Consider the following 27,534-nt stretch of genomic DNA (forward strand, 5'->3'; position numbering starts at 1 on the left):
GTCATCCTAATGTCCCCCTTCCTTTCCTTAAGCCTCACTGGTGAGTGGGCAGTAAGCAACAGTGTTGGCTGGGCTCTGCTCTAGTGAGTGTCCAGACCAGGACTTTCTGCTGCCTTTCTTTCACTGTACAGTTGCTTCTCTGCAGTAGCTCTTTCTGCTCTGTGCACAGTAGATAATTAATGAGTGACTTCAGAGTTGAAAACATCTGTCTACAGAACATCTACTTGTCCTAGATAAATTAATTGATTTTACCTGATGTTAAGTTCTGCCTTTACTGCTGTTTGCCTGAAAGAGATTTCTCCTGGACACAAAAGGTGATCCTGCTCCTCTTTGCTGGAAGGGTCGCAAAGCAGGGGAAATGTTCACAAACTCCAAGAACCTAGTAGAAAGTAGAGAATAAGGATTTAAGACATAAAGTTGCCGTGAGCACTGTAGACATACCCAAGATTATTTAATCAAGTTTGGCTGTGGGCATCTGACTTGTTGCTGGATGGAACTGACTGTGGGCTGCTGGCTGTGCTGCAGGCAGTGCTGTGCCCTCATGCTGTGTGTTTCCAGTACTGAGGTGGTTCTGTTGGTGCAGTCAGAGTCTTTGTTATATTGCAGTCTGCTGTGGAGCCATACCTTAAGCACTGATACGCATTGGGACAGCTACAGCTGGAATTACAAATACATTTTGAAGCTCTTGAAAACCGGACATGCCTCTGAAAATGGTGGAACTTAGGTCGTGCATTACTGTGTGGTTCTACAGATATTATCCCAGGAAAAATGCCATTTAAATACTTTGAATTTAGTGTCCTCTTCCTCTGCATGTGCACTTTTTTCCTGTATAAAGGTGTTTTACTAAAGCTCCTTTGAGCAAGAAAACTCTACATCTGAAATGCCAGCTTTCAGAGGCCTGGAGAAGTGTGTGATTGCTGATTAAAATGAGACAAAGCAGTATGTCCTGAACAGAGGGAAAGAACTCTGTCATGTTTCAGAGTGGGAAACTCTATTTCCTGTTTTGCTACGTGGGACTTGGTTCTCATGTTCCATTCCAGTTGCCCAGCTATTGTCTTCTTCATCCGAAAGATGACCCCTTTGTTCCAATACATTGGGTATTTATGATTCCAAGTAGAGACTGGTTTCTGTCATCAATCTTTTTTTTACATCAAAATCAAGAAAGGAAAAGGTAGCTAATACTGAAAGTAGGGGTAAAACTTTTTTTTAGGGAGTACCTAGTTTATAAAGTTGGGGTGTACAACGGGCTTGCTGCTGAGTGACTTCTTGAGAACACAGGAATCTGAGGCTGCTGCTGAAATTTGGACTAAAAGGATGACCGACTGTTGTTCTTCAATACTTCCAGTTATGAAAGGCAGAAATTTTCTGTGCTCATTAACTTCCAGGATTAACCTGAGCCAAAGGAAGTAAAAGCAGAAGTTATTCAGGTCCTCCTCCCCTTATTTGTCAATAAACCTCAGTCATGACCTGTGATAGTATTGATATCCCAATTTTGTGGTGTTTACATAAACACTGTCAATGCACAAGTTCTGTTCTGGTTTTCTGTCATGCAGATGAATACCTTTCAGAGTTAGGCTGAGGCCACCAAGCTCTTTTCATCTGTGTATTTGCTCAGACCTGTGAAATCTTAAAACCGTAACATATTATTATGCCACTGTTTATGTAACCACAGTCTTCTAAAGCATTTCTCCTACACATAAATCAAAGGCTCCAATTCTCTTCCTCTGTTATGGGTAGGCTAGGAAGTAACTCTTTCGAGGAAGACACTGTTCCAAAGAAAATTAAAGTAAATCCATGTTATTACAAATCTTTAGGATGCGAGGACTGGTTTTGTTCAGTGCTGTGAGTGACCGTACAGGGATGTGTGTTCATGTTGGCTTAGTCCTGTTGCAGTAGAAATAACAGTAAGCCCTTGGACGAGTTGGCAGCATGTATCTAATTCTTGGTCTTCCTTTTGACTATGATCCAGTTAATTTTCCAAATGTACCTACTCATCTGTTTGACAACAGCCAAGAGAAATTATGTCCTACATTTTTTTCAGGTCTTACAGTCAGATCTGTCTTTCTGTATTTCTTGCAGGCGTCTTGGGCTGATGGGCCTGATCTCCATCACTGTTACCTCAGTTTGCCCAGGAAAAAATGTTCTTGCTACTTGAGAGCGGGAAACTTCATAGCAATTCTCAGATCATCTCAGATCAGATCAGATCAAAGCAAATCTAATAACATTCAGGGACTTTCTGGGATCAGTTGCAATTTACCACTCAGTAGATGCAAGAGTTTTCAAAGTAATAACTGTCTTTCCTTTAAAAGCATTAGGTATTCATATTGTAAAATGAAAGTGAACTGAGGATGCATTTGTCAGATTTTGTGTTGTAAGAAGCTATGGAGACTACAAGGAGCATCATCTGGTTTTCTGCATGCAAAAAATGCCAAAGTATTTTTGTTGGAAGGCGGGTATTCTGCTGGATTATAGGAGGATCCACTAGGCACTAAACACCTAATATAAAACAGAGACAGAGATTTGTAGCTGATAAGCTCCTGCTTTAGTACAATTAACTTGAAAAAATGTCTGCATGAAAACCCAGGTTCTCCGTTAGTGTCTCTTCAACAGTGTTCCAGTTCAGATGGACACGATGGGCGGTGTATGACTCCCAGCCAAACATCTTGTTAAATACTTGCAGGATTTCCCATAGCGGATCTTACTTTAATCAAATAATTCAAATGTTTCTTTTGTAAGTACAATAGAAGGGCAGGGCTTGTGTTTACAAAGTATTCAGTATGGAAATCCTGTATTAATTGAGGTATATTTACTTCACTTAGGACAGTGTCCACATAGTAACTCTTTAAATAAAAGGCCTTTTGCTGTTGCCTATTCCAGAGAGGCAGTCACGTGCAATGTTAATGCGTCAGATACAGAAAATAATGGGGAAATGGCTTCATAGATGTGCAATGTAGGCAGCAGAGATGTTCCTAATTAACAAAGACAATTTTATGGGTGATATTCTCACAGTGAATGTAAGAGAGTATAATTTATAAAAAGTAGTTTTATCTCTGTGGAAACTACTAAATAAAAGGCTGTGTCTTTATCAATCTATTTCAAGAATGATTAGCAGGAGCAATGCCAGATGTTGGGTTTTTGTAATATCATGGTTTAATATAACCTGTGATTTAAATTACTGTCTTTCTAAGGTAGCAGCTATATTTTCTGTGAGTAAACACAATGTACTTCTACCCAGCCCAGTGTCAAATCTAGAGCTTTTATGATTAACAGTAAATTAGAGTTTCACATAAAGAGTATACAAAAAGGAAAGATAATATTAATACTCAGTGACAATATTATTATTCAGTAAAAGGTAACCAGAATTGTGCTTCTCTGAGTTCCTTATTTTGCTGTGCCAGAAAATGCCAGAATCAAAATAACCCACGTACAGAGGAATTAACAGAGAGTCAACATTTTCCTCCTCAGTGAGTTGGAAATTGCATGTTGCTTCTAATTTTAATACAGTGAAATCTTTTTTTCCTTTTTTTTCTTTAATTATAACTCTACTATAGTTGAAAATGTTTCTTTGCCACTGTATTAAATACCTGGCAAAACGGGTGTTCTAGAACATTTTAGGTGAATGTAGGTCAACACAAAGGAATCATACAGTTGGAAATATTTTCCAGTGTTTATGTTCAGATGTTGAGACCTGTCTGGCTCCTCTCTATTTGCATGTGTTGGGGTTATAGGCAGTCCGGCTACATTCCACATTGATTTATATAAATATATTGCAGATTATTAACTTCCAGCCAAATACCAGTAAATTTCACTGTTCAGGAAGGTTTGTGACTTTTCACAAAACTTATTTACCGTGTACAGGACATGTACACCCCACTGAGGTAATCTTAGAGAATCTTAGATATCTGTCATTACAAGAAATGTGCCAAAACATTTTCTCTTACAGTCACTGTGTTACCATAATAATTAATGTTTGTTTGTTCAGATTATGATTACAGATTAAGTACAGATTAGTCTTCAAGTAGAGGTAGGGTGACAGTCTCATTATCATATTCTGGAGCTCTGCTTCCTAATTTATTACTCACTGAAATGCTTCCTTAACATAAAATGAATGTGCATGTATACATTTTCAAAATATGATGGCTAATAAGCATTTATTCAGTGTCAGACCAAAGATTATTTTGGAAATGCTGTCAAATGAAAGCACAGCCTTTCTATGGTAAATGTCAAGTGAAAAATACTACTCTCTTAAACCCAAATTACATTCTTCCCAAGTGGTTATGCCAATTCTAATGTTTCCTTCTCTTGTGAAATACATTGAGATTTAAGGTAAGAAATTAAAACTCAGTGCAAGATCTTATGTACATTTTGTCCTTGTCTGTTTGTCAGATGTCCTCTGGAAAAAGAAGGGACTCCCCAGGCGTTGTGTGTGATCAGTTGACTTCAAATCCTGCATATAAAACCTTTAGCCCTTGAACAAACATCAAAAATATTACTTGAGAACATTACCAGAAATTCTACACTTCTTAATTCTAATAAAGTAATTATAAGGAAGAATGTGGAAGATAAAAGTAATACACCAGCATCACTGATATGATGTTGGAAAAAATAAGCCATAGTATCAACACTAGTTTGGTCTGTTATCAATGAGAGATTCTTCAGTTTAACTGTGTAGACCTTTTTCTCAGTAACTTCATTCATTTTTTAAATCTACTGTCACCTAGTAAAAGTAATGATTCATTTTTCTGCCTCACCTCAGAGAGAAATGTGATCTGGTTTTGTAATATAAATGAATAAGCACATGAGTAAAAGTATGTGAGCAGGGAGGAATTGTCCTTCTTGCTGTTCAGATGGTTTCCTATTAGGATTTTGTAGAAGTGGGACTTGAAGAAGGATAGTGAAAGTCAGTGGTATGAATATAGGTGTGAAGCACGGAAGGATGGGCAGATGTTTTTGAAAAAGGTGAAACAGTGCTTAAAGCTGGCATGGTGGACAGTGAGGATGAGAGAAATCCTACTTAAAAAGAGAAAACAATAGAAAGTAGAGTAATCAGATAGGAATGTGGTATTGTGAAGAGCTTTGTAGATTAGTTCGGTGTTGTGCAACAAGGTGAAATGGTAAAGAAGTTCCAGTAAAAGAATGACCAAAAGTGATGAAAGAAGTACTGACATGTTGTGCACAAAGCTTTTTTCCAATCAGCAATGCTGATTCCTTGCGTCCAGGAATTTGCAAGAGGAATCAGCAAGACAATTCTGTTTCTGCTGAAGGAGATCTAATTATACAGCTGTGTAATGGTGTACGTGGGAATTATGTGGAAAGAAACTGAAGGTGCATGCAAACACTCTTATGTATTTTTCAAAAATATTTCTGGCTTTTTTTTTTGCTTTTTTTTTTTTAATCTATAAGTACTGGAGCCTAGAATGTGTATAAATGTCACATAATTTTCTGTAGTAACTTAGGTTGCTGTGTCAAAAAAATAAATTATTTTCATGTAATTATTTTACATTTAACAGTTGATGAGTTCTTAATAATTAATCTTATTTCAGAATTCACAAGTGAGAGACTGAGATGGTAATTTTGATATATCAGCTGTTATCTGATGAATCAAGAGCTCAAAGATTGGTCTACCTTTGGAAGGCTCTTTTCCATTCTGTATACTGTAAGAAATTAAAATAGACATGCTTGAGATGCAAGTTGCGTTTATACTGGTTCCTACGTACTTACCTCTTCTGTTCTTTTCCTCCTCTCAGATTGTTTGATGTGTGCACCGTGTCACGAACAGACAGAGAGACCAAGTTAACATTAGTGTTTGAACATGTGGATCAAGACTTGACTACTTACTTGGATAAAGTTCCAGAGCCTGGAGTGCCTACTGAAACTATAAAGGTATTTAAGGAGAAAGATTTTAGGAGATAGTATTTCAGAGATAAATCAGACAAACTGTGTTGTGATCTCACAGGATTTTGTTGCATCAGAATTGAGTAGTGCCCAGCTTGGGACGTGAACTGCAGCACAAAGTAACAGATATAATCTCTTTGTGAAAATGTTGCGCTTGTGATTTTATTCCTCTTTCAGAGCTCTAAATTTACTGAATCTCTACTGTTGTACCAAATGTAGCATTCAATCACAAGAAGGACAAGGACCTGTTGGAGCAGGTCCAGAGCAGGGTCACCAAGTTGATTAGAGGGATGGAGCACTTACAAGGAAAGGCTGAGAGAATTGGGATTGTTCAGCCTGGAAAAGAGAGCGCTTAGACTTAATTGCAACTTTCCAGTACCTGAAGGGAGCCTACAAGAAATATGGAGAGAGACTATTTACAGGAGCATGTAGGGACAGGTAAAGGGGGAGTGGTTTAAGACTGAAAGAGTATGTTTAGCTTAGATATTAGGGAAGAGTTCTTTACTGTGAGGGGGGTGAGGCGCTGGAACAAGCTGCCCAGAGAAGTCATGGCTGCCCCACCCTGGCAGTGTTCAAGGACAGGCTGGATGGAGCTCTGAGCTACCTGGTCTAGTGAAAAGTGTCCCTGTGCATGGCAGTGGGATTTTTAAGGTGTTTTCCAATACCAGTAATGCCATTCTGTGATTCCATGATTGTGTGAAATCATTAAGAAAGACCTTTGCTTCCAGCTGCAGGCAGATGATTCTGTTATTGTTTCGGCAGAGACTACTTGAACCTTCCCTTAAAGGTGAAGTGCTGGATATTGCTAGAATGGATAAAATAAATCCTGTACTCCTTATCCCTTTTCCTTTGCCTTTTATTTCCCAAGAGACTACTTTTGTTTTATGTCCTTCTTGCCAGGAGAGTTTGTGTACATTCTGACGGCAAGAAATGTTAATTGTTGGCCTGTGGTGTGCTCTGCAGAGGATGGGCTGAAGGGTGGGGAGAGTCGTGACCAGTTGTTACAGAAGCTGGGAAGGCTCTCAGTAACTGGGAGGACAAGAATGAAGTTTTGTTGTCATGTTATATCACATTCTGCTTTATCTCATATTCTGCATCTGTAAGGGAGGACCCCTACCTAGGATAGGATGTGCTTGTATTACTGTTATTAAAATGCATATACCAACTCCTCTGCTTTCCTGGGAATTGCACAGCAAAGTGCCACATTGAGGATCGTAGGTTGAGGTGTTTGACAAAAAGTTTGTACCTGGGAAGAGAAGCAGGGATTGATGTTGCTACATTTTGACTGTGTCTGTTTAACATTTCTTTTGAATTTTTTCATTTTCATGAGGAGAAATAATTTATGCTTTCAGACATGCATTATCTTTCACTTGTATAAGTACTTTCTGGAAAAATATTGTATCATTTTAGTCTGGCAAAAGTCCCCAGGGAGGAAAAGAAAACATGAAAACTATTGAAAATGTAGTTGTTTTAATAATCTTTTAACAGCTTCAAATTTAGAAGGTGTTTGATCTTTCAGTATAAAATTAGAACTAAAGTGGATAAAGTTCTATTCACTGGTGCCAAAGTCACATATGTATAGTATCAGTCAGTTCCAGCAACCATGTTTTTAACCAAACATAGCGGATAAAATAAAATTTTTGAAAAATGGATACAGCTTTAATTCAGTCAGAAGAAGACTGGAATGTACCTATTGCATTGTAAGACTATTTTATTATAATGCTGTTAAGATTGTATTTTCCTCCTAGGACTTTGAAGCTACTTACATGAACTGTATTTCAGCTTAACAAACATTGTGAAAATAAGATGCAAGATGACTGGCATATTATCTAACTAAATATATTGAAATTGATGGGAACTGAAAGACCAAGCCTCTGAAATCTCAGTTTGAAGTGTCTTTCAATCTATGTATCATTTAAAGGAAATACAAGACATGAGCACTGTACTAAAGTAATTGTGATTTCCAAAAATTCTGTTCTGAAATTGCACTAAGAGACTGTCAGATATATGTTTGAATATACATTTCATGGAGATTTTATACTGATGAAGGAAATCATTGTACTTACATTCAAAAAGCGCTATTCTGCATACATGGTTTACTAGTCAGCCCAGTTGCTATATCTGATAGTTTGGCACAATAAAGTAGAAAAGCCACACAGAAACAAAGCAGAGCAATTTTGGTCTTTTATGTACAGTGCAAGTTCAGCTGCAACCAGTGAAATTAGTGACTGTAAAATTCAGCTTGTGGTACATAATCACTTTTTAAATGGGCGAGGAAAAATGTAAAATTGCTGTTTACTTGATCGTCGCTGTTGATTTCAACATTTTCACAGTAGCTGTGTTTTTTCTTGAATCCTGTTTGGCTCAGGAAAAGAGAGAGATTCAGTTAACTTAAGTTGCACCCTGTTGCTTCATGTTTCTGTCAAAATATCCAGTTTATGGAGGTACCTTTGCTGATAGTCAGGGCTGATCACACGAGGAAGGGTCTCAAGGCTTATTTTTAGTATATATCAATACCTTTGTAATTATACAGTCAATATGGATATTCCTGACAGAAACTGAAGTAAAACATACCTCTCCTGGCTGCAGGGAAATACTACGATTTTGTAGCAGCTGAGCATTTAACCCAGAGCACATACATCGTTAAGTGACTAATCTGACTTTTTATAGTTTGGCTTTTGAGGTTAATATGGATTTGTACTTCATTTATTTTCCAGAATTGCAGACAATTTGTGTAGAGTATTTCCCCTCACCACCAGCACAGTACAAAACAACTGCCAGTATTGTAAGACCATCTGTTAGAGTTCTGTGTGTGTCAGCAGCACAGAAGTGCCAAATGAGCCAAGCTCTGGATAGCTTGAAGTTGAAGGATCTAATATACCTCTTTGGCACCATGGTGTAAAATCAACAGTTGGTAGTGGACCTTGAATGACATAAAATTACTATGAGAGAAGTATCAGCCCCAAAAGATCTTTTTTGTGTCAATTGACTACCATCATTACATAACATTTAGGGAAGAGAGGCTCAGCTTTTGCTGTTTTGGGGCATGCTGGGGTTTTTGGTTACCAGCTGTCAATAAATAAAAGTGACACTGGTACCATTTTAAGAACTGCATGCTTTGCAGGCAGTCGTTAGACTGTAGCAGTTCAGAGAAACGAACCATTACTGATTATTCAAACCCAGCTAGAGCTTTTGTCTTAATGCTGCTCAACAATGCCTTTCTAATGCCTAAGTACCTGCAGTAGGAGTCACCCCAGAGGGTGTTTTGGTAAGATACAGACAGGTGTCCATAACATGATAGATGTTTTCCCGTGAGACATTGTCTGGTAGTGGGAATACACACCCAGGACCTAGAGCAGACATGATCACTTCCCCTTTCTGTCACCAGGAGTGTGAATGCTGTCGTCCTTTTCTGTGCCTCTGGCTTCTGAGTTCTGGGTTATTCTGAACAGAGGAGTTTTAAATCTTTTCTGCTGAAGCCCTTCCATTATTATTTAATTGAGTCTACCTTGAGCTAGAGGGATGGTGAACACTACTCCAAATACTTGTGGACATAGTGTTCACTTTTGAAAGAGACCTATATTCAGTCTTTAATCTACTTAATAAGCCTTTGTAACTGCTGGATGTAGTCACGCTCACACTTGCTGGCTTCCACTGTCAGACCTGATTAATATATGTTCCATATGGCATGAATCAGAATCAGCAATGACAGCATCTTCCTTCTTTCCTCTCTACCCATGGTCTCCTCCCTTCTATTCTTCCTGGGATGCTCTTTAACTTCAGGGCAGTTTATGTGAAAATGCAAGGTATGAGTTCAGTTTCCTTAGGACACAGCTGTTAGTCATGCACAGGTCTCTGGTAACGTTAATGGTCTTAGCAGTTGAGCCTTCGAGAGCCTCGGCTCATTAGGAACTTTTGTTAGCTGACATAAGGGTAGCGGAAGTGGGAATGACACGTATGCCACAGAACGATGATTTTCTTTTAAATAGTTAACAGACCGCTAAAGCATTTTGATGTCTTAGCCTTTGGGACTGAAGCATATTTAAACTGCGTGGTCACATTTGGTTCTGATGCTTGTGAGACTGGCGTGGATTTTTTTTGCTCCTAAGTAGTTTTGATATGGATATGGTTGTTTATAACACTACCTACATTTTTTATGTAGAAATCATGCATATGCAACCAAGATGGAGTTTATTGATTTAAGATACTGCAATGTATTTAATAATACTTAGCTGTAAATTAATCTGTGCATGTGATGGCTTTCTATATAAAGCTGTACATTAAGTGGTTGCAGAATGGTTCTTTGGAGTTCTATCCAGTCATCTTGTGCTGCCAGACCGAAGAGTCTGTAAAAGTGAGAGGGGACAACAAACTTTTACTGAGGTTCTTTAATATAGCAATGAATAAAGTTAACTTCGTGAGGTAATGTCATTATAAGTAGACTTACTGTGGCTTCTTGCAATAGTTTCCTTAGAGAAATGTAGAATTTAGGCTATATGTGCTAAGTGGGCTGTGCATGTTTCAGTCTAACAGTCAGCACAGAAGGGAACAAAACAAAGGTTTCCAGTACAGCAGTTGCATATGTTATCTATCATGGAATGTTGCAGAAGCTGTTAATATCTTTCTACTCAATTCTGTGATTCGTGAATCTTCATAGTATTCCCTCCAGCCTTGAACAGGGCAGCCAAATCACAGAGTGAGCAGGGTTTCAGTGTATATGCTTTTCTCTCCTGTGTCCTGGTTCGTCACCCAAGTGAATAGCTTCTGTGACTTTTTTTTGGATATTTACTTCTTTACATAGAAAGCTGGTATACCCATCTCATTCAGGTGTACAGATTCTGGTATTTAGATGCCTAAAATTTATAAAGTACAGCAGTGAATCTAATTCTCTTTTGTGAGCTTATCAGATAGTAGCCCATAAATTGAATTTTTATATATTAGCGTCAGTCTTAGGATACATGTTATTGTTGCATTCCTGTTAGCTTATATTACCTGCTATTAAAGCAGGCAGACTGGTCACATCTTTGCAAGACTCTTAGAAAATTAATATGAAGATGCTGTTTCTCAGAAAGCAGACCAGTGTTCACTGCTGTGAGGTGACTCAGCTGTATACCATGGTTGTACCTACTAAGCTGATCACGTATGAGATGTGAAGCAGATGTCACACAATCCATGCAGTTCTGAAAATAAAGCACGAAATTCCAGGAAAACAGATTCACCAGTACTGAGAGTCTTCAGAGGGCGGCTGCATTTAACAACATCAAAGTTAAAAGTCACTAAAAAAAAGAACCTGCTTGAATTAATAAGAAAGATACTAACAGAAGAGCTGTTATTATTATTTTCATGTCAGTGCTTTTATGGTAAAGAAAGAAGCAAAACTTAGTGAGGAATTTGGTGTGTACAAATAATGTACCAGATCTCCAGCTGATACTAACAAGTGTAAATCCATTAGCTTCAGTGAAATGGTGCCCATTTACAGCTGCTAAGGGTTTCATTTTAGTGGATTATTTTGCAACAAATTTTGTTTTGAATCTGTATTATAAATTAAAGAAGAGTTGCCAGTACAAATAAATGAAAAACAAAAGGGCTGAACTGATATATCATTGTGGGATAAATATTTTATTTTCTTTCTCTGTTGTCTGCATGAAAGGGTAGCAGGAGACAGTAGGTGTCCTGCACAAGATTTGGAGGAGCTAGACATTAAAAAATGGATATTTTCCAGGATATCCACTCTCCAGAGTGGCCATTCCTTCTCTTGTAGGTGGTGCAATTTCTTTCCCATACTGTGCTGCATGTAGAGACACACGCACATCTCCTCTGGCTGCTAGCAGGTAGCAGTGTACAAGCTGACCAAGGGATTAGGAGGAGTCATGATTCTGTGAATAAATGATTCTGTGCAGCTCACAGGATGTTACACAATATAGTCTGGTAACCTCGCAGTTACTTCTTTAGATTGGGCCTTTTTACTGTTAGTGTACAGCCACTGATTTTAATTATGGTGGTGTTAAATATCTTCGAATTCCTGCCATTTCGAAATTCAAATACAAACTTTTTCAATCTGATGATAATGTATAATTGTTTTTTGCAGCGCTGTAGCCTAGGACTGCTAGGACCTCCATTGCTTGCAAACTGAGAGCTCATAAAAATGTGAGGCACTCCAATAATTTTAAATCACTCTGTCCTGACTAGAGTGATTTAAAATCATTGGAGCGCTTCACATTTTTTCAGTTGTTCCAGTTTGGAAAGCAGTCAAGCAACACTGGAGCATAATGCATGAAAGCAACCTGCCTGAAATAATAATTTTAGTCTTTCAAAACAATGACACTGAATTAGAAATGTCACTGTGAAATGATGTCTATCAAGGGTTCTGTAAATAGACATCTCAACCTACTTTTCTTTTGTGGTCTCTTCTCTCAAGGCAGCAGTGCAGTCCAGTAGGGCCCTAAGGGACACATCCTTTTTGAAGTCAGAAGGAAGCTATTGTTTTCAGTAGATGGAGGGCCAGAAATCATCTTTATTCAGAAAGTCAGAGGAAATTAAGAAACTGAAGACATTCTGAATTGTGGGCAGGGAAGGTGATTGAGCCTTGGTAGAAGGGATTTATGATCAAGTCATTGCAAAATTGCAGTATTACAAACACTGGAAGTGAAATGTTGCTATCAGTTAATTTCATTTCTGTTAGTTCAGCAGAGCTGGACATGAGTGTGATGCATAAAAAAGTTTTTGGGTCCTACTGCTCTGCATTCCCTTGAGATGCTCTCAGATTATTAATGACACTGGGTTTTTGCTACTGGAACATCAGTGTGGTACCAGTTGCTATGTGAAATGCTTTGGTGACCCTGAAAGAAAGGGAGTATGTGGTAGGAATAATTGTCCGTCAGGTACAGAAGTGGGGCTGAGCTGCCAGGCAGTATCTCAGAGACAGTGCCACACTGTTCTGCATCCAGCCAGTGACAGTTCCTCCAAGTGGGGAGTATTTTTGAGCTGCCTTCTTTTGTGTCATGGTGGTGGTGCTCAGGCACGACTTGCTCTGCAAGCACATCCTGCCTCAGTGATCAGCAGAAGTGTTGCTCATGTTTCCAGTCTTTCTCTTCATCAAAAACAACATGCCACATTTATGAGAGAAAGCTGTTGCAGCTGATGGTGCACATAAAGCAGTGGCAGAAAAATACACTGAAATGTTTGGTTTTACCCGTGTTCAAAATTTGCTTACAAGGCATATGCTGTTTTGGACAAGTAATTTGAAGGTTGGACTGCAGCAGATGTGAGGTAAAGAGAAGAAGTTCAAAGAGCCATTTTTGATTTTTGCTAGGGCAGATAAGAGTCACTTTCTTGATAGTAGTTTCTGCACTAGAAAGGAAATCAGTCTCCTATGCAGTACACCCACAAAATTGTACTTCATCCCAAAACAAGCACACAGAGATGGGGAAGAGTAGACAACAGCACAAATTGTGAAAAAGGTAGATGCTTGGGAAAACTGGGCAACATATTATTTTTTTTTTACTAAACTCAGGATTCTAAGGGTTGAACTCAGCTGATCGGGGACAAGAAGCATTGTAGCAGAATACATTCACCATCTCAGTCAAACCAAGTTACTGCAGCTCAGATTCTCTAAACTAGAATATTTACAAAGTGTCTATATTTACTCACGGCAATTATAGAGCCATAGTGTAAAACAATTCAAAAGTTGGCCACAGACAACCCATAGCTAATAAAAGACAATATAATAATCAAGTAAGTTATTTTCCCATAAAACTGTTTTCTCTAGTCCACCCCAGGAGAAATTTAATACTTTTGGACTAGCTGTATGCACTGGTTTTATGCCAGTGAATAGGCAGGTTATTGTATCCCACAGTAAAAATTAATTTGAAGCGTGTTACTTTAGTGGCATACTGATTTAATCAAGATATATTTTGTTTGTTTCTTTTCCTCCATAGCAGATGTATTTAGCTTATGCCAGAAAACAAAGTTCCATACAAATGGGCAGAGATGGAATTTTTTTTGTATTACATGTTTTCATATGTAGAATATAAAGTCAGCTTAAAGAATTTTCTATTATTTATAAATAGGGACATAAACACACATACATATATAAGTGTATTCTACAAAAGTCCTCTAACATATTTGCAGGAAAAAAATACTGCTATTTGAGTGAGAGAAAGGGAAACTATGATCATCACTCTACTGTCTCCAGAGTTCATTTTCTCAAAGAGGTGTGGCCCAGAAAAGGCAAGAATTGGCAGTACAGATGCTTAAAGAGTACACAGATAGATGAGAGGTAGCACCAGTTCTGCTGCTGTGCCTAGAGAGTGGTCTGGTGTATATTGCCTTCACATGTATGCACATGAAAGCACATTACACACACATGTACACACACGTGTGCCTGTGTATGTATGAATGTATATGTATGTGTGTGTGTATATATATATGTATGTTTGTATGTATGTGTGTATGTATACAGATCTGGACGTGCTGATTCCCAGAGTCCATCCAATAGCTCATCACCCAGGACAGCTGAGCTGTTACATTCACTGGGAAGGAATAAAACGAGACCCAGCTGAAGCTGTGCCTCTCCCTCCTATTCAGTGTGTCAGATGAGAGACACATGGAGAGCCCCATCCTGCTGCCCCTGTGGATACCAGACCGGACACGGTTCCTCCCTGCCTCCTGTCCTGGGGCCATCAGGCATGAAACTGCAGAGAAGCACCAGCCTGGGGCATCAGCCAGCTACACTCAGCTGTTAGAGCAACTAAAGCCAAAACCTCTTGACACTCAGAGCTGCTTTCAGTGACTTCAACTCCATGTTCTCTGCCTCTGCAGTTCCTATCTTTTGATCCCTTTTCTCTTTCCGTCCTTCTCTTCTCCTTGATTTTTTCACCTCACTTTCACTTCATATTTACACGGTAAAGTCTTCTGTTCTTTCCCTTCCTCTAGAACTTTCCTCTCCATCACTTTTCTTTCTGTTTTTCCTGTGTTCTCCTGATTCTACTCCTATAGAAATGTAGCATCATGGAACTGTCTCACTATTTCTCCACCTGGGGTCTGTCTTGTCCATTTTATTTGTGAGCTTTTAATGGAGGAGGCTGTGTAAAAAGTCTTGATTTTGGTGCCCACCATAATAGGTCCTCATTTTTGACTGGTCTTTACACAGTACCGTGTTAAACATGAGTCATGATAGTCAGATCCTCCGTGCTACAACAGGATTATATGTGTGAAACAGTGCTTCACCACTGCATTGCTGTTTCCCCTCCAGAGTCACTTCACACATTTACACAACTGCTTCCTTTATATATCAGTGCTCTGTAATCAGCGTATGGTTCATGTTACAGGTTTCTCAGGTTTCAAAGTGAAATAAAATGAGCTTCTTTCCATTTTGAGAATATCCTTTTTAAGAAGTCCAAACAAAAGACACACATTATTAGTAAATTCACAGGCAGCTGCCAGAAGACAGAAAATTCAGGATGGAAAAACTAGTGAAATAACAGAAATATTGTTTGTTTTTTGTTCTTGGTGCAACAGCAAGGGAAAATACTTAGAAATTTAAATTACTAATATATTTGTAGTTTTAATAAATCAGATGTGGCTTTTGTAGCATTTGCCAGTGTTGGTACTCCAGAGCACCAATCCTTCACAGAAGGTCAAATCCTTCTATGGTGTAGCTGTGGGATTCTCAGGTTCCTCTAGGGGTGAGTGTGGGGCAATGCTGTTAGCAGCAGTGGGCAAGCAGCCTTTCATTTCTTTTACTGCTAAACCTAAACAGTTTGCCATTAAGAAAGAGCAAATTACAAATGTTCAAGCTCCTGGATCAAATCTGTCCTTCATTTTTGGATTGGAAACCTTATCCAAACACTTACAAACATCAATATTTTAAGTTCTTTTTACTTCTCCTTTACTGTTGCAGCTGTACAGTACCAACACTTATGTCTGTACACATAAAATGTTTAAACTCATGCTGGAATATGTACTTGCACTTTCTGGTTCAACTTCAATCCCAAAGGGAGCAGAGGCTCTGCTTCAGCAAAGCTCTTAAGCTTCTGCTTAATTTTATGTCAACAGATTGCTCCAGTATTAAAAATTAGGTTGAAAGTCTGAATTAGAGGAGCTAACAGAGGAGAATCAGTTGTTATCCTGTGCTACTGACCTGATGAATTCTAAGGTTAGAAGAAAGAAGAATTGAAACCATTGTTTCCTTAGTCTCAGATTAGTCATAAAACATGTGTTTTGCTTGTGTTTAAATGCTTTGTCAGAGCGAAGAAGTAGTCTTCCCTCAAAACTTATGTGTAAGCAGTGTCTGTACATTTGGAACCAGACTCCTGACTCTTCACAAAAATGTGTCATAGCTGGTCAGCATGGTAGATTGACTCAGTAATGGCAAAGTGCTCCAAGGATCACAAGGTTTGGTGGATCATGTTGTTTATATCTGGTTTTCATTAATATCATAGCTGTTGTGGCCACAGAATATCCTATTTGCCTTATTGGAAAATAATGACCCTTGAGAATACCCATTTACAAAAAGAAGCTGTATTTTACCATTGTGACCAATTCAACAAATGCCATCGCATTCTGTCTTTATTAATGTTGAGCAGTGTCTTATACCTTAAAGGGCCCTTTGAAATTAGTGACTTAATTGTAAATAAAGTTAGTGCTCAACAGTTTTCACTGTTGCTAAATATGTGACTTTACAAACAATGGTGTAAAAATTATAAGTATTCTAAAATGTCCCACTTTTTTTGTCTATAGAGTAGGAACCATTGCATTTTAACTTTAAAATACCAAAAATAATCAAGAGGACATGTTAACCATCTCTTAAGAGTGGTTAATTTCAAAGCCAATAAACTAAGCTGCTGAATTTTTGTCCTTTGTTTTAGGCTGTGATAGTTCTGTTGCATAACTACAATTAGGAAACTTCAGAACACTCCAAAATGTTACAGTATTCTGTGGATGGAAGTGCAGGGTTGTTTTTCATTTAGTTTTACAACAGGGAAGGGGCACTGGAATGGCAGCATGTTACCTTTTTTAACATCTAGTTTATGATTCATTCTAAAATACTCTTTCATTTGGAATTGACTTCAGATATTCCTGTTCTGACTAGCAGGGTAAATATTTTAGCAAGGACTTTTTAGAGAGAAATTTTGACAGTAACATACTCCTCCCTTAGTGTTACAAAGGAAATACATGCTATCCAAACACAGAGTTGGCATTTTAATGGAAATGGTTCCAAAAGAATACGTAGAACATTACAAATGTAAAATGCAGTTAATGAAAGAGTATACAGATGTTTTTCATGCATTTAAATAAAAATGTCTAAATTGAATTCTGAAAATGTCAACAGTGATCTCTGAGCCATATGCTTGTTATTACAATAGCATGTTGTGTATAGCTGTCATTCAGTGAGAAACAACACAGACCGAAAGGGAAAATACATATTAAAACATTAAGTTAGAGGAGAGACCATATTACAAAGCATTTTGTATTATGTTTTTGCCTTGCTTAGAATATAGCACTTTTTCTTGCTTTTTGTTTGCTCACATAATTCCTGCTGATGTCTGAAACACTTACTGAAGACATAGGAAAAGGAGAATAGAGGCCAAGTTGCGTGGGCTATAGTGAACCAAAACTGCAGAGAGATGCATGCTTCACAGAGAGTTTAATATGAAAATAAACCACAGTTTCTTTGCTTGGTTTCTGGAGCAGAAAGTCGCAAAACAAGCAAGAAAACTTCTGGTTCTTGATTAAATGGTTAGTTTAGCTTCCTTACATCTTCTACTCTGAGTGTTTCAGATCTTAACTTCTGTTTCAATGAAAATAATTTAGACCTGTTTCAATGAAAATAATTTAGACCTAGCTTGACTTAGGTTTATCTCTGTGAAGCTGGGATCTTGGAAAATATTTCAGAAGTAGTTTTAGCCTTACGTTTGCATTTTGTTTTTTTGCAAATGTGGTAGAGGTAACCTTGATTTGCTAATTAGTGAAGTCACGCTTTATTGTGACAGAAAACTAAGAACAGTCCTTCACTGAAAATAACAAAGACCTACCCCATGGTGATTGATGAGAACGTTGTACAAGTGAAATGAGCTGGAAAGTCATCATCTTGTCTTTTCCTTTGCCACAGGAAAAGCATAACAGAGAGATTTCTTTTCTTCTGGTCCTGATAAGGAATCTAACGAAGCATAAGGAGAGGTTACAGAGCATGGAAATGTGTCACACCCAGCTGCTCACTAGCTTGCAAAGCTGCAGTAAATAATACAGTTGCTATTTAATAAACAAAGGAAAACAGAAGTCCTTTGATAGTGATCCCTAGCCTCTGTCATTTGTCCTTCTGATGATACAGTTTGTTTCTACTTAATTGACTGTAGTTTTGGAGTAACATAGAATTTGGTATTGGATTGTGTGATTTGTAATTACTTTGTTTTTGGTAGGGAAAACAAAAGACTTAGGTTTCTGGGACCTGATTCTGCAAAGCACAGACATGTGTAGTCCAGGTTGTCTGGATCATTGCTACTTTTTTTCTCATAGGTTCTCTATGAATAGTTACAGTAGAGACACACAGGAATACACGTAGTTTTATTTTCCAGGTTTCGTAATTAATAGCATACTTTTCTGTTTGTCACAGGTTACCCTTTTGAGAAGCAGTGTTGTGTTTGCCACAAGCTGCATTTCTCATGTGCATCATTTATGATGCTTCACTTTCAAAAGACATCTTCATGGAAGGAGTTTGTTCCATTGATTGGCTCTTTTAGTACACTAACTCTAACATAGCAGTGTTTTTTTATTTAAAATGTCGTAGAGTTTGTTTTGTTTAATATTTGGGGAGGTGAAGGGAGGAAATATTCTCTGCCTGTGAAACATCAAAGGCCATCTTCTCCTCTCCCAAGAAAGACTGTCAGCTCTCGTCCCAGAGGTAGATCTAGCTGATTCTTGTCTGTTCTGTTACCATTAGGAAATAAGTAGGCTCATCACTCATTGTGTCACTGCGAGTTCAAGATACCTACTTTCTCTTAGAATCAGTCAAGTGTTCAAAAGAAAACAAGGCAAAGTTTACACTAATGTGTGCTAATGTAAATCAGTGTCATTTTGGTCAGAACTGCAGGGGCTGTGGCACAGGTCACTTTGGAGAGACTCAGCAGATGTGTGGGAGCATCTCCCACCACTGCAGCCACAGCAGACACCACAGTCACATCACTGCCTGCTGCAGTTTGTTCTAGCTGAAATCCAGATGGGCTGCTGAGGAGTCTGGTAGCTGGCAGCTTCCAGTGACCTGCTTTGCCTGGTTATCATCTGGGCTGTGGAGGCAGCAACACAAAGAGATGGAGTAGGGCCACAGGCCGTGGGAGTGAGTGTGAAGTGGAGCAGGGTGCAGTGCAGGCATGACAAGGAGGGTCAGAAATGGGAATGGGGAAGGAACGGCCAACAGGACACATGGAGGGAGGATGAGATGTAAAGGAAAGGTGAGAAATCAGAATAGAAAGGAGAGTGATAGACAATGCAAGTGCAGTGGAATGGGGAGCCATTCTCCTGATCTGGTGCTAACAGCAAATTTCTCATTCTTTCAGTGAAAACAAAACTCTTCATGTATATGCTCTGTTCCTCTTGCAAAATGTCTTCTCTTTGCCTTGTCTGTAGGATGAGGGGCTTGCCTGTTCCTTTTTTAAAGCTGATGGTTCAGGAGCCATTGTTTTTTTAATTCAAGTTAATAGAGTTGCAAATTAATTACTGCTGTAAACATGGAAAGCAACTTGATCTGCTGAATGCTTCCAAGAAGCTATTATCATGTTCTACTTTTAATTTAGTTATAGGAAGGCATCGGTAAGATGCTCATCCTGAAGACTATTTCAAGAGCTCAGACAATGCTCTAACAGCATTGCAAAACTGTATGTGAAGTTCTTAGACTTTCAAAAAAACCCCTTTTTTTTGAAGCCTATTTTTTCCCATTAATTGTATAAAAATAAAATCTTTCCTCTTCGGTATATCTTTGATTTTCTTCAAGCTTGTTAAGCCTTTGGAACTGAAAGCAAAATCTAGTTCTTTGGAGTATTTAACAAACATTAACTAGTTAATCTTTGTAACTCATGAATTAACTAATGAATTAGTTAACCATTATCCCTGGATTTGTAATACAGAGCAAGAGAGGCAGCAAAGTTAAATGTAGTCCAGTGACTAGAGCTGGGGTAGTAATAGACCCCAATGCTGAGCCATTTTACAGCACTTAGGAGCATCATGATTCTTCTGCTGTGCCATGTACTCTACAAGCAAAAAAATACAGTATTGATGTGACTTTTTAAAAGTACACATTTGAGCTTTACTTACTATGCATTCCCTGGAGAGATTAGGTAGGGATTGTCTTCTTACTCTCCTCTGTGTTCACATCTTTAATAAAAGCTGTTAACTTACTAAAGGAGTGTCTAACTTTAGAGAATAGAAGTATTTTGATGCCTGGTGTCATGCTGATATTTTTGTCTCAGTGAAGGTTGGTTACCTCTCTCTGAAGGTGCTGTTGGTTCCAGTGACTCTGGGAGGAAAATAGGAATAATAAAAAGGAGTGGGACCAGCCTGAGTCTTTGAAAATTGATGGGTAGAGTCCCAGTAACTTCAGTGGACTTCGTTGTGCCTAATATGAAGCCATCTTTTTCCTCAGCGTGCAAGTGCCATTCATGACTACGCTGAATTCCTCAAAGTTTCTACCATGGAAGCTCTCAAAGTTAGGTCCAGACTTTTCAGTAACCTCAATTTCTAATCCAAGAAAATTACTCTGCTGTCCGGCCACCTCCTTTTACAGTGCAATTTGAGCCCAATCTATCTGCATAAGCCACAGATGTGCTTCTTTATGTATCAGGAGATTGATCAAGCCTGTCAACAACAAGTTTTTCATCAAACAAAAATTGCTTGAATGAGTTTGTAACTGTGAAGGAGCCCTAGGAATTAAGTGATGAAGTCTTACTGATTTTAAATTACAGTTGTGTTCCCAATCTCTAGGATCCTGTTGGCTGCTTTTTTCTCAGTTTTAAAAGAAGCGTAACTTGTTTTCTTGTCGCCATCAGGTGTTTCATCAATAGCCTATGCACTTTCAGTGGCTACTATTTAAAAAGGCAACTGAAGAGAGAAATTAAAGGAACAATCTTGAGCCTTTTGTGTCTAGCCAAGGATCTGACAGTTTTCAAAAAATGTCTGGGCTGAAAGGTACAAAGCTGCCTTGGGTGTATGAGTTCTGATCATCCAGATCCCTTGGGATGCTTCTAAAGGCTCATCCTTTGTTGTTGTGTACCAGTGTATAAACAAATCAGTATAAACACTGAAGACAGATTCAATAAGACTTTCTGTAGAAATGTCAGTAATGTTGCCAGTGTGTTGATAGACCATTAGGAAGAGTGGTCTGTCATAAATCTCTGTATATTTACATAATTTGAGTGCTCCTTTGGACCAGAATCCATGTGGTCTGAGCTGTTTGCACATGATTTTGAGCACATCAAAACGTTAGTCTTTGTTCTGAGGTTAGTCCTTCTTGGGCTTAGGTGACAATGCAGGCCAGTCGTCTTCCAGGGTCTTCTGCATTATTTCTAATGTTAGCTTAAGTTAACAGTCCCTAAGATAAATTTACAGATCTACTCTTCTGAGATGCTTTACCACCTATGTCCAAAGCTGCTTGTAAAGCATTCTTGATGTATGTGCACAGCGTTGTTTCAGCTTTCTAATCACTGACCAGCTGGCTTGTTAGTGAATAGAGCTGTGGGCCCCTTGCCACATTTCATGTGAGGTCTTGGCTGGGTGGCCAAGCAGGCAGCCTGCAGCCAATGTCAAAGCAATTCAAGAGGTATTGGCACAGCAGTGTCCCCATTAATTTCTGCTTGTCACATGCTGTCATGCAAGTTACACCAGAGAGGAAATGACCGTTAAAAAAAAAAGTATGCTTGTGGCACTTGGTCCCCTCCAGACGTTATCCTGAGGTTAAACAAGTGGATACAATTAGCTGCTGTCCACAGACAGCTGCAGGGAAGGAGAAGCTGAGATCAGGGCCCCACAGCAACGTGTCCTTCCTGTTAGAAAGAGGTGTCGTCTGTCAGCATATGCCATATTATAACCCTTCCTGGAGTTTGAGGAAATTAGGAAGAGCTGTGATGGCCAATGGCATTAGGAGGGTGCTGGTAAAGAGCTGTAGTCTTGCTGGAGTAGCATTCTTCCTAGAGAAGAGGGTTTGTTTGTTGATACCTTTCCTCATAAGGACTGTGTGAGAGGTGCGGGAGGACACTCAACTCATCAGTGATTGATAATGTACTGTAGTTTGCAGATTGTGGCAGGGAGTGTGACAGTGATTTCTGTGCACTCCTCCCCAAAGCATACTGAAGTCGTTTAAGGAAGTCACATCCAGCTTTGTGGATCATTGGGGTAGACTGATTTCTCTGAGTACATCAGGAGAGCTTCCACAAGGATTGCAAGTGGCGATGTCCCAAAATACAAATGGGTTAGTAATGCAGAAACAAAGACTCTGAAGAGGAAGGGATGGTGACATCCCACAGTAAGAGAAGGAAATATGTACAATTAGGAGCAATTTCAAATCTGTTTTTAAATACTGAAATCACTAAGGTGATAGAGAGAGGGGTGCTATCACATTGCTCCAGAACACAATGCTCCAGAACAGGTTGATTTAGTCAAGCTAAAGTCTGGACTCAGAAGAACTTTATCTCAGAAGAAAGAGGCTCACAGCATCGGCTGGAGGAAAAATGTCACTTACCCTGTTGAGAAACATAATTAAAGAAGCTGTAATTATATTAAAAGTGTCCTTCAGAATTCAAACTGCACTGTGATCTGCTCTGATGCTTATGTACCAAATTTGTGCTGGTGTCAATCCCTATACGTGCTAGAAGAGTCTTCACAGCCAATGCATACCAATCACAGGTGCTATTTCAAGTCATTTGTATGGAACTTTATCAACTGGTTGAGGCAGTAAAGAATTTGGGGGATTTCATGATACATTTTAGTCCTCATCTCTTTTTCAGATTGTATGAGAAATAAAAGAACAGAGTAGTAACAACTTGTCAAACCAGGAAGCTCTGTGAGAAACTGCTGTTTCCAATACAGTTATAAAAAGCTTGTAATAAAAGAAAGGAAGTTTCCCAGAAGGTATTTGGGGATGTATAAAACTATGATATCATCATCCAGAGATACAAGAAAGAAACATGAGTGTTTTGCTTATCTAGGCTCAGATCCATAAAATCTGTTAAAAGCTGTGCCTTTTGTTTTTTTCTGCAGGGCACAAAGAGTGGAAGGGTTTGAGCACTGAAAAAGACTGTTAATCACAAAGTCACATTTACCTGCTGTAAAATTTTCCCATATGGGATAAGCCTTGCTAACAGTGCCAGTTTCTGTCAGAATGTTAAAACAAACTTCCCCTCTGTTCAATTCTCATGTATTTTATCTGACAAATACCAGTAGCTACATGGGAAATGCTGTGTATTTCATTTGCATGTCTGGTAATTCCACTTTGACAGGAATTTTTGGTACACTGAATAACTGAACACAAGTAGAACAATAATTATGTAGGTTTCTTTTCAGTCATGCATATTCTTCTCATCAAATATGAAAAATAGCAGATGAAAAAGTAAAACTTGAAAGATATAGATTGCAAACTTTTTTGGCAGGTGTTGAACTATAAAATCAGAAATTGATGTGGAATGACTTATATCAACTTAAGGAAAATGTATCCACGTGTCTGCCTAAGCATGTATATGTACATATGTCCCCCAGAGATGTTAAGTAGACATGTTAAATACTGAATTTTGTCTTTGGTTCACAGCTACTGAGATCAGCATGGAAATCTATCATCATTAAGGTTCTGGTAAAACAGACATCTACTTAGATTGAAACTTTTACCAACCCATAAAATATGAATCCAGGTGCTTATTTTAAGGAGGGTAAACAGAAGGTTACTCAGAACGGTTCCTTCAACACAGGTGCATCAATTGTTGCAGTCCAATCCTACTTATGTTGCCTTTGCTGCTGCTGAGCTCTGGTGTTTGAGGAGTGTTTGGAACACTCCAAAATATGTTTGGTCAGGTTGTCCTGTGGCAGTTGTTTTCTAACTCAGAAAGAACAGTTGTCAAGTTTAAGCAAAAGGACTAGAACATGTTAAGCCTGCTGTGGTGGCTGTGGATTGAGTTCAGTCTATGTATAGGTGCACAACAAAGGAAAACAGTGTGCTGAAAGCTATGATGTACATTCATGGAATTCAGTCATAAGCTTACAGCAGTGCAATAGTGTTAGTGAGCCTCAAAGCTTTTCAAATACTAACATGGACCTTTGCAATTCAGTTAAAATTTTGCATTTTTCCTGAATCTTGTGCACAGTTGCAGTACTTTTGATTGGGACTGACATATAATGGTCATAATATACAGGCAGCTCTATGCATAATAGTGACATTTACTATTTTTACTAGGCTGTCTCTGAACTAATTGATCAATTATTGTATTTCAAAATAATTTATTTAGGACTTTCTAATATTGATTACCTTGCTACTTTCAATAGCAGCCAAAGCAGTCTTCAAAACAGTAGTTCTATAGACTCCACTTACTCCTTCAGGTATTTTATCTTTTGAATTGCTACACAAATAGTTCTAGCCATTAAAAAAAAGAAACACAGAAAACCAACAAAACGCAAAACCAAACAGCACAACTATATTCATTTCAGTGTTTATTGCAGTGGACTACTATAGATAGCATTGTCTTCAATGGGATTGGTCAAAACAATATCATGTGTGTATACATACATGCATACTTTCGTGAGTGTGCGTGTCGTAGGGTTCTTCATCCTAACAACTGGATAATCCAAAATCCCTTTATGAGCTGTGCCTTCTTTCTTACAAAAGCAGTTTAAAATAGATTAGAGGCTGATAATCGGAATATATTTTAACATATCTTTTAATCTGCTCTTAAGTGCATTAAAGTACCTTTTGTATGATTAAGATACTTTTACAATTCAAAGATAACTACACAAGTATTGTACTTCATGTTTAAAAATATATGTAACTTAATAATTTTTCAACAAATTAGTTACCTTTAGGGTATCAGCATAGAAAACACCACAATTATTAGACCAATTCCTTGCATGTGCTTATCAGACATGAATAAAACTCTAAATGAGTTGAGAGTATCTTTCTCTTTACAGTATTTTACTCTATGAACAGAATATGAATATATTATCTTGTATAGTAAGGTTGATTAATAGGGCTAAGTGAATAGATCATTTGAATTTATTGTTCTGTTATCAAAACAGTAAACATATTTAAATTGAACATGCTGTGAAGTTCACATTCTCTTGGTACTTCCTAGTTAATTGACAGGAGTATCACAGCAGTGTTCTCTTCTGAGGAATGACCCTTACCCTGTGAATACTTTTACGGAAAGCAATAGGATTACTCTGAGATAAATAGTTACCCAGTGTAAGGAAGATGAAGAGCTCTATATCCCGTATATATTTGCTTGTATCATGGCTGAGTCCTGAGAAGCTATGATGTGGCTAGGAGAAGGCAAAGACAGCCTCCTCATCCCCTTTCTGAATGCCCTGCAGGGAGACTGATCAGAATAGCTTTCTTCTGAGAAAAGGAACAGGGCACAAGGGCAGGGATCTGTCTGCCTCTTACTGTGTCCCAGCCACTGCATTGAGCCAGCTGCATGGAGAAGAGTATCCTGCAGCTCCACAGACAGTGGCAAATTGCATCTGCCCCCACCATCACAGTCATGGCATTCTAGATAGGTTGAGGTGATGGGTTCCCAGCCCAGTATAAGGACAAAAATTAAAAAAGAGAATCACTGCATTTAACAGGGGATCACTACATTATTGCTAATGCCTTTGGGATTCAGTGTAACAACATTAATCATGTCCTTTGCTATTCATGTATCTGTACTGTGTAATTCCTCAGGAATGCCATTGTTTTTTTGGCATTAATTAATGTTGACTGTTTGTTACAAAGTATCACCATAGAAGGGCTGTAATTATTCTGCTTCAAAAATAGGTTTCAGAGAATGGGACAGCTCTTTAAACTTCCATTCCAGCATGTGTAAAATCACCCTTTAAATTGGAAGCAATTCAGTGATTGGGGATTCTGTATAACTGAGTAGGATATGAAAGAAGCCTCATCTCCCCTTCTGCTCTGAGAAGGTCCTATTCCAGTAAGAGGCAGTGAGCCTTTTAATGAAACTACCTTGACTGATTCATCACACATTGCTGTCTAAAACTCATCCCCTTTGTTTACACTTGTGGTTGCCTTTTACGCAAACACTCCTACAGGAAATGTTCAGGATGAGTATTCCAACACCTGCCATGTAAAATAGGGACATTCCATTCTGCTCAGCAAAAAGAAAAACGAGCTGCAGATAGACAGAAATTTTGGGTAAAGGATGCAACTTGTGAAGGGACATGAGATACTCCACAGAAGAGTAGAAGTGTTAGGAGATGCCAGAGGAATGTTGTGCTTTACAGAATGTTAGCATAGAAATAGAGCAGGAAGAGGAAAATAGGCAGTTTAAAAAAAAAAAAAAATCAACCAAAATGTGTAAAACCTGTGTGTTAATACAAATTTAGAGTCTATTGTAGTTTGCAAGGCTCTGTTGTACTCTGTTATTTTCATTTGATGACACAACTGAGTATATTTGTGGGCTTCCACTGAATTACTCTCTTTTGTATTAGGAACTCCGGTCACTCTAACAAAGGGCAACCTGCTCAAAGGTTTTTCTTTCTTCACATTGTCACCAGTGGAGGAAAAGCATGAGCTTCACATAATGAGCAACTAGTCATAAGTGTATATTACCTCAGGGTGCACGTGTTCTCTGAAGATATATTACTCTTGGTGTTTTCCTTCAGGTTGCATCTCACTGTGTTCCCTTTTACCAAGACAAAACCTAGCATCCATACTTCACCATGGTGGTGGGTTAGCCTAGTCCAGCAGTCAGACTCCCATCCAGGCACTCACTGGCTTCTTCCAGTGAGTAGAAAGTAGAGAGCACCAAGGAGCAAGAAAGCTCATAGGCTGAGATAAGAAAGATTGCTTACCAAGTACCATGATGGGCAAAATAGATTTATCCTGGTGAAAATCAACTTAGTCTAATGCCAGTCAAGGCAGATACTTGCTAGTTCAAGTGGTGGGGAAAAAAAGAACAGGTATTCAAATAACACATTCTCATGCCTTTTCCCAGGCTATACATCACTTCTGAATGTCCCCAGCCCAAGCAGCACAGGAGCAGATTCTCTCTCCTTCCTCCTCATTCTTTGTGCCTACTGTACCCTAGGTCATCTCCACAGGCTGCAGTTCCCTCAGGAGTATCTGCCTGCTCCATGGGCTGCAGTGTGGGTACTGCTCTGCCATGGACAGCTTTCTCCTCTCACTTCTCTTCCTCTCTCACCTTGGTGTTTCCTGAGTAGTTTCTCACTCCTTTTGTTCTCTTCTCCTCTTTCCCTGCAGCCTTTTCTGCTCTTGGATCTATGTTCATGGAGGCACCACCATCCTGGCTGGCGGGCCCAGCCGTCGCTGCGGTGGGTCCGTCGGAGCCGGCTGGAGCTCAGCGTGTCTGGCAGGGCACAGCCCCTGGTGTCCCCCGGCTGAGGCCCCTGCAGTCCTGGCTGCTGGTGCCTAGGCACTGACGCTGAAACCCG

The 27,534-nt window shown here is 38.8% G+C and overlaps 1 protein-coding gene across 2 annotated transcripts in view; it reads left to right on the plus strand.

Annotated features, from left to right (window-relative positions):
- CDK6 (cyclin dependent kinase 6) overlaps positions 1–27,534 on the plus strand; it is a 135,655-nt gene that overhangs the window by 25,710 nt on the left and 82,411 nt on the right. For both annotated transcript variants that reach the window (XM_041408441.1, XM_041408442.1), the window contains exon 3: positions 5,748–5,883. In XM_041408441.1, coding sequence (XP_041264375.1) covers positions 5,748–5,883 — 136 coding nt within the window. The remainder of the gene's footprint in view (positions 1–5,747; positions 5,884–27,534) is intronic.

The sequence above is a fragment of the Onychostruthus taczanowskii genome, unplaced genomic scaffold, assembly GCF_017590055.1.
Source record: "Onychostruthus taczanowskii isolate IOZ18803 unplaced genomic scaffold, ASM1759005v1 scaffold3, whole genome shotgun sequence".
Lineage (NCBI taxonomy): Eukaryota > Metazoa > Chordata > Aves > Passeriformes > Passeridae > Onychostruthus > Onychostruthus taczanowskii.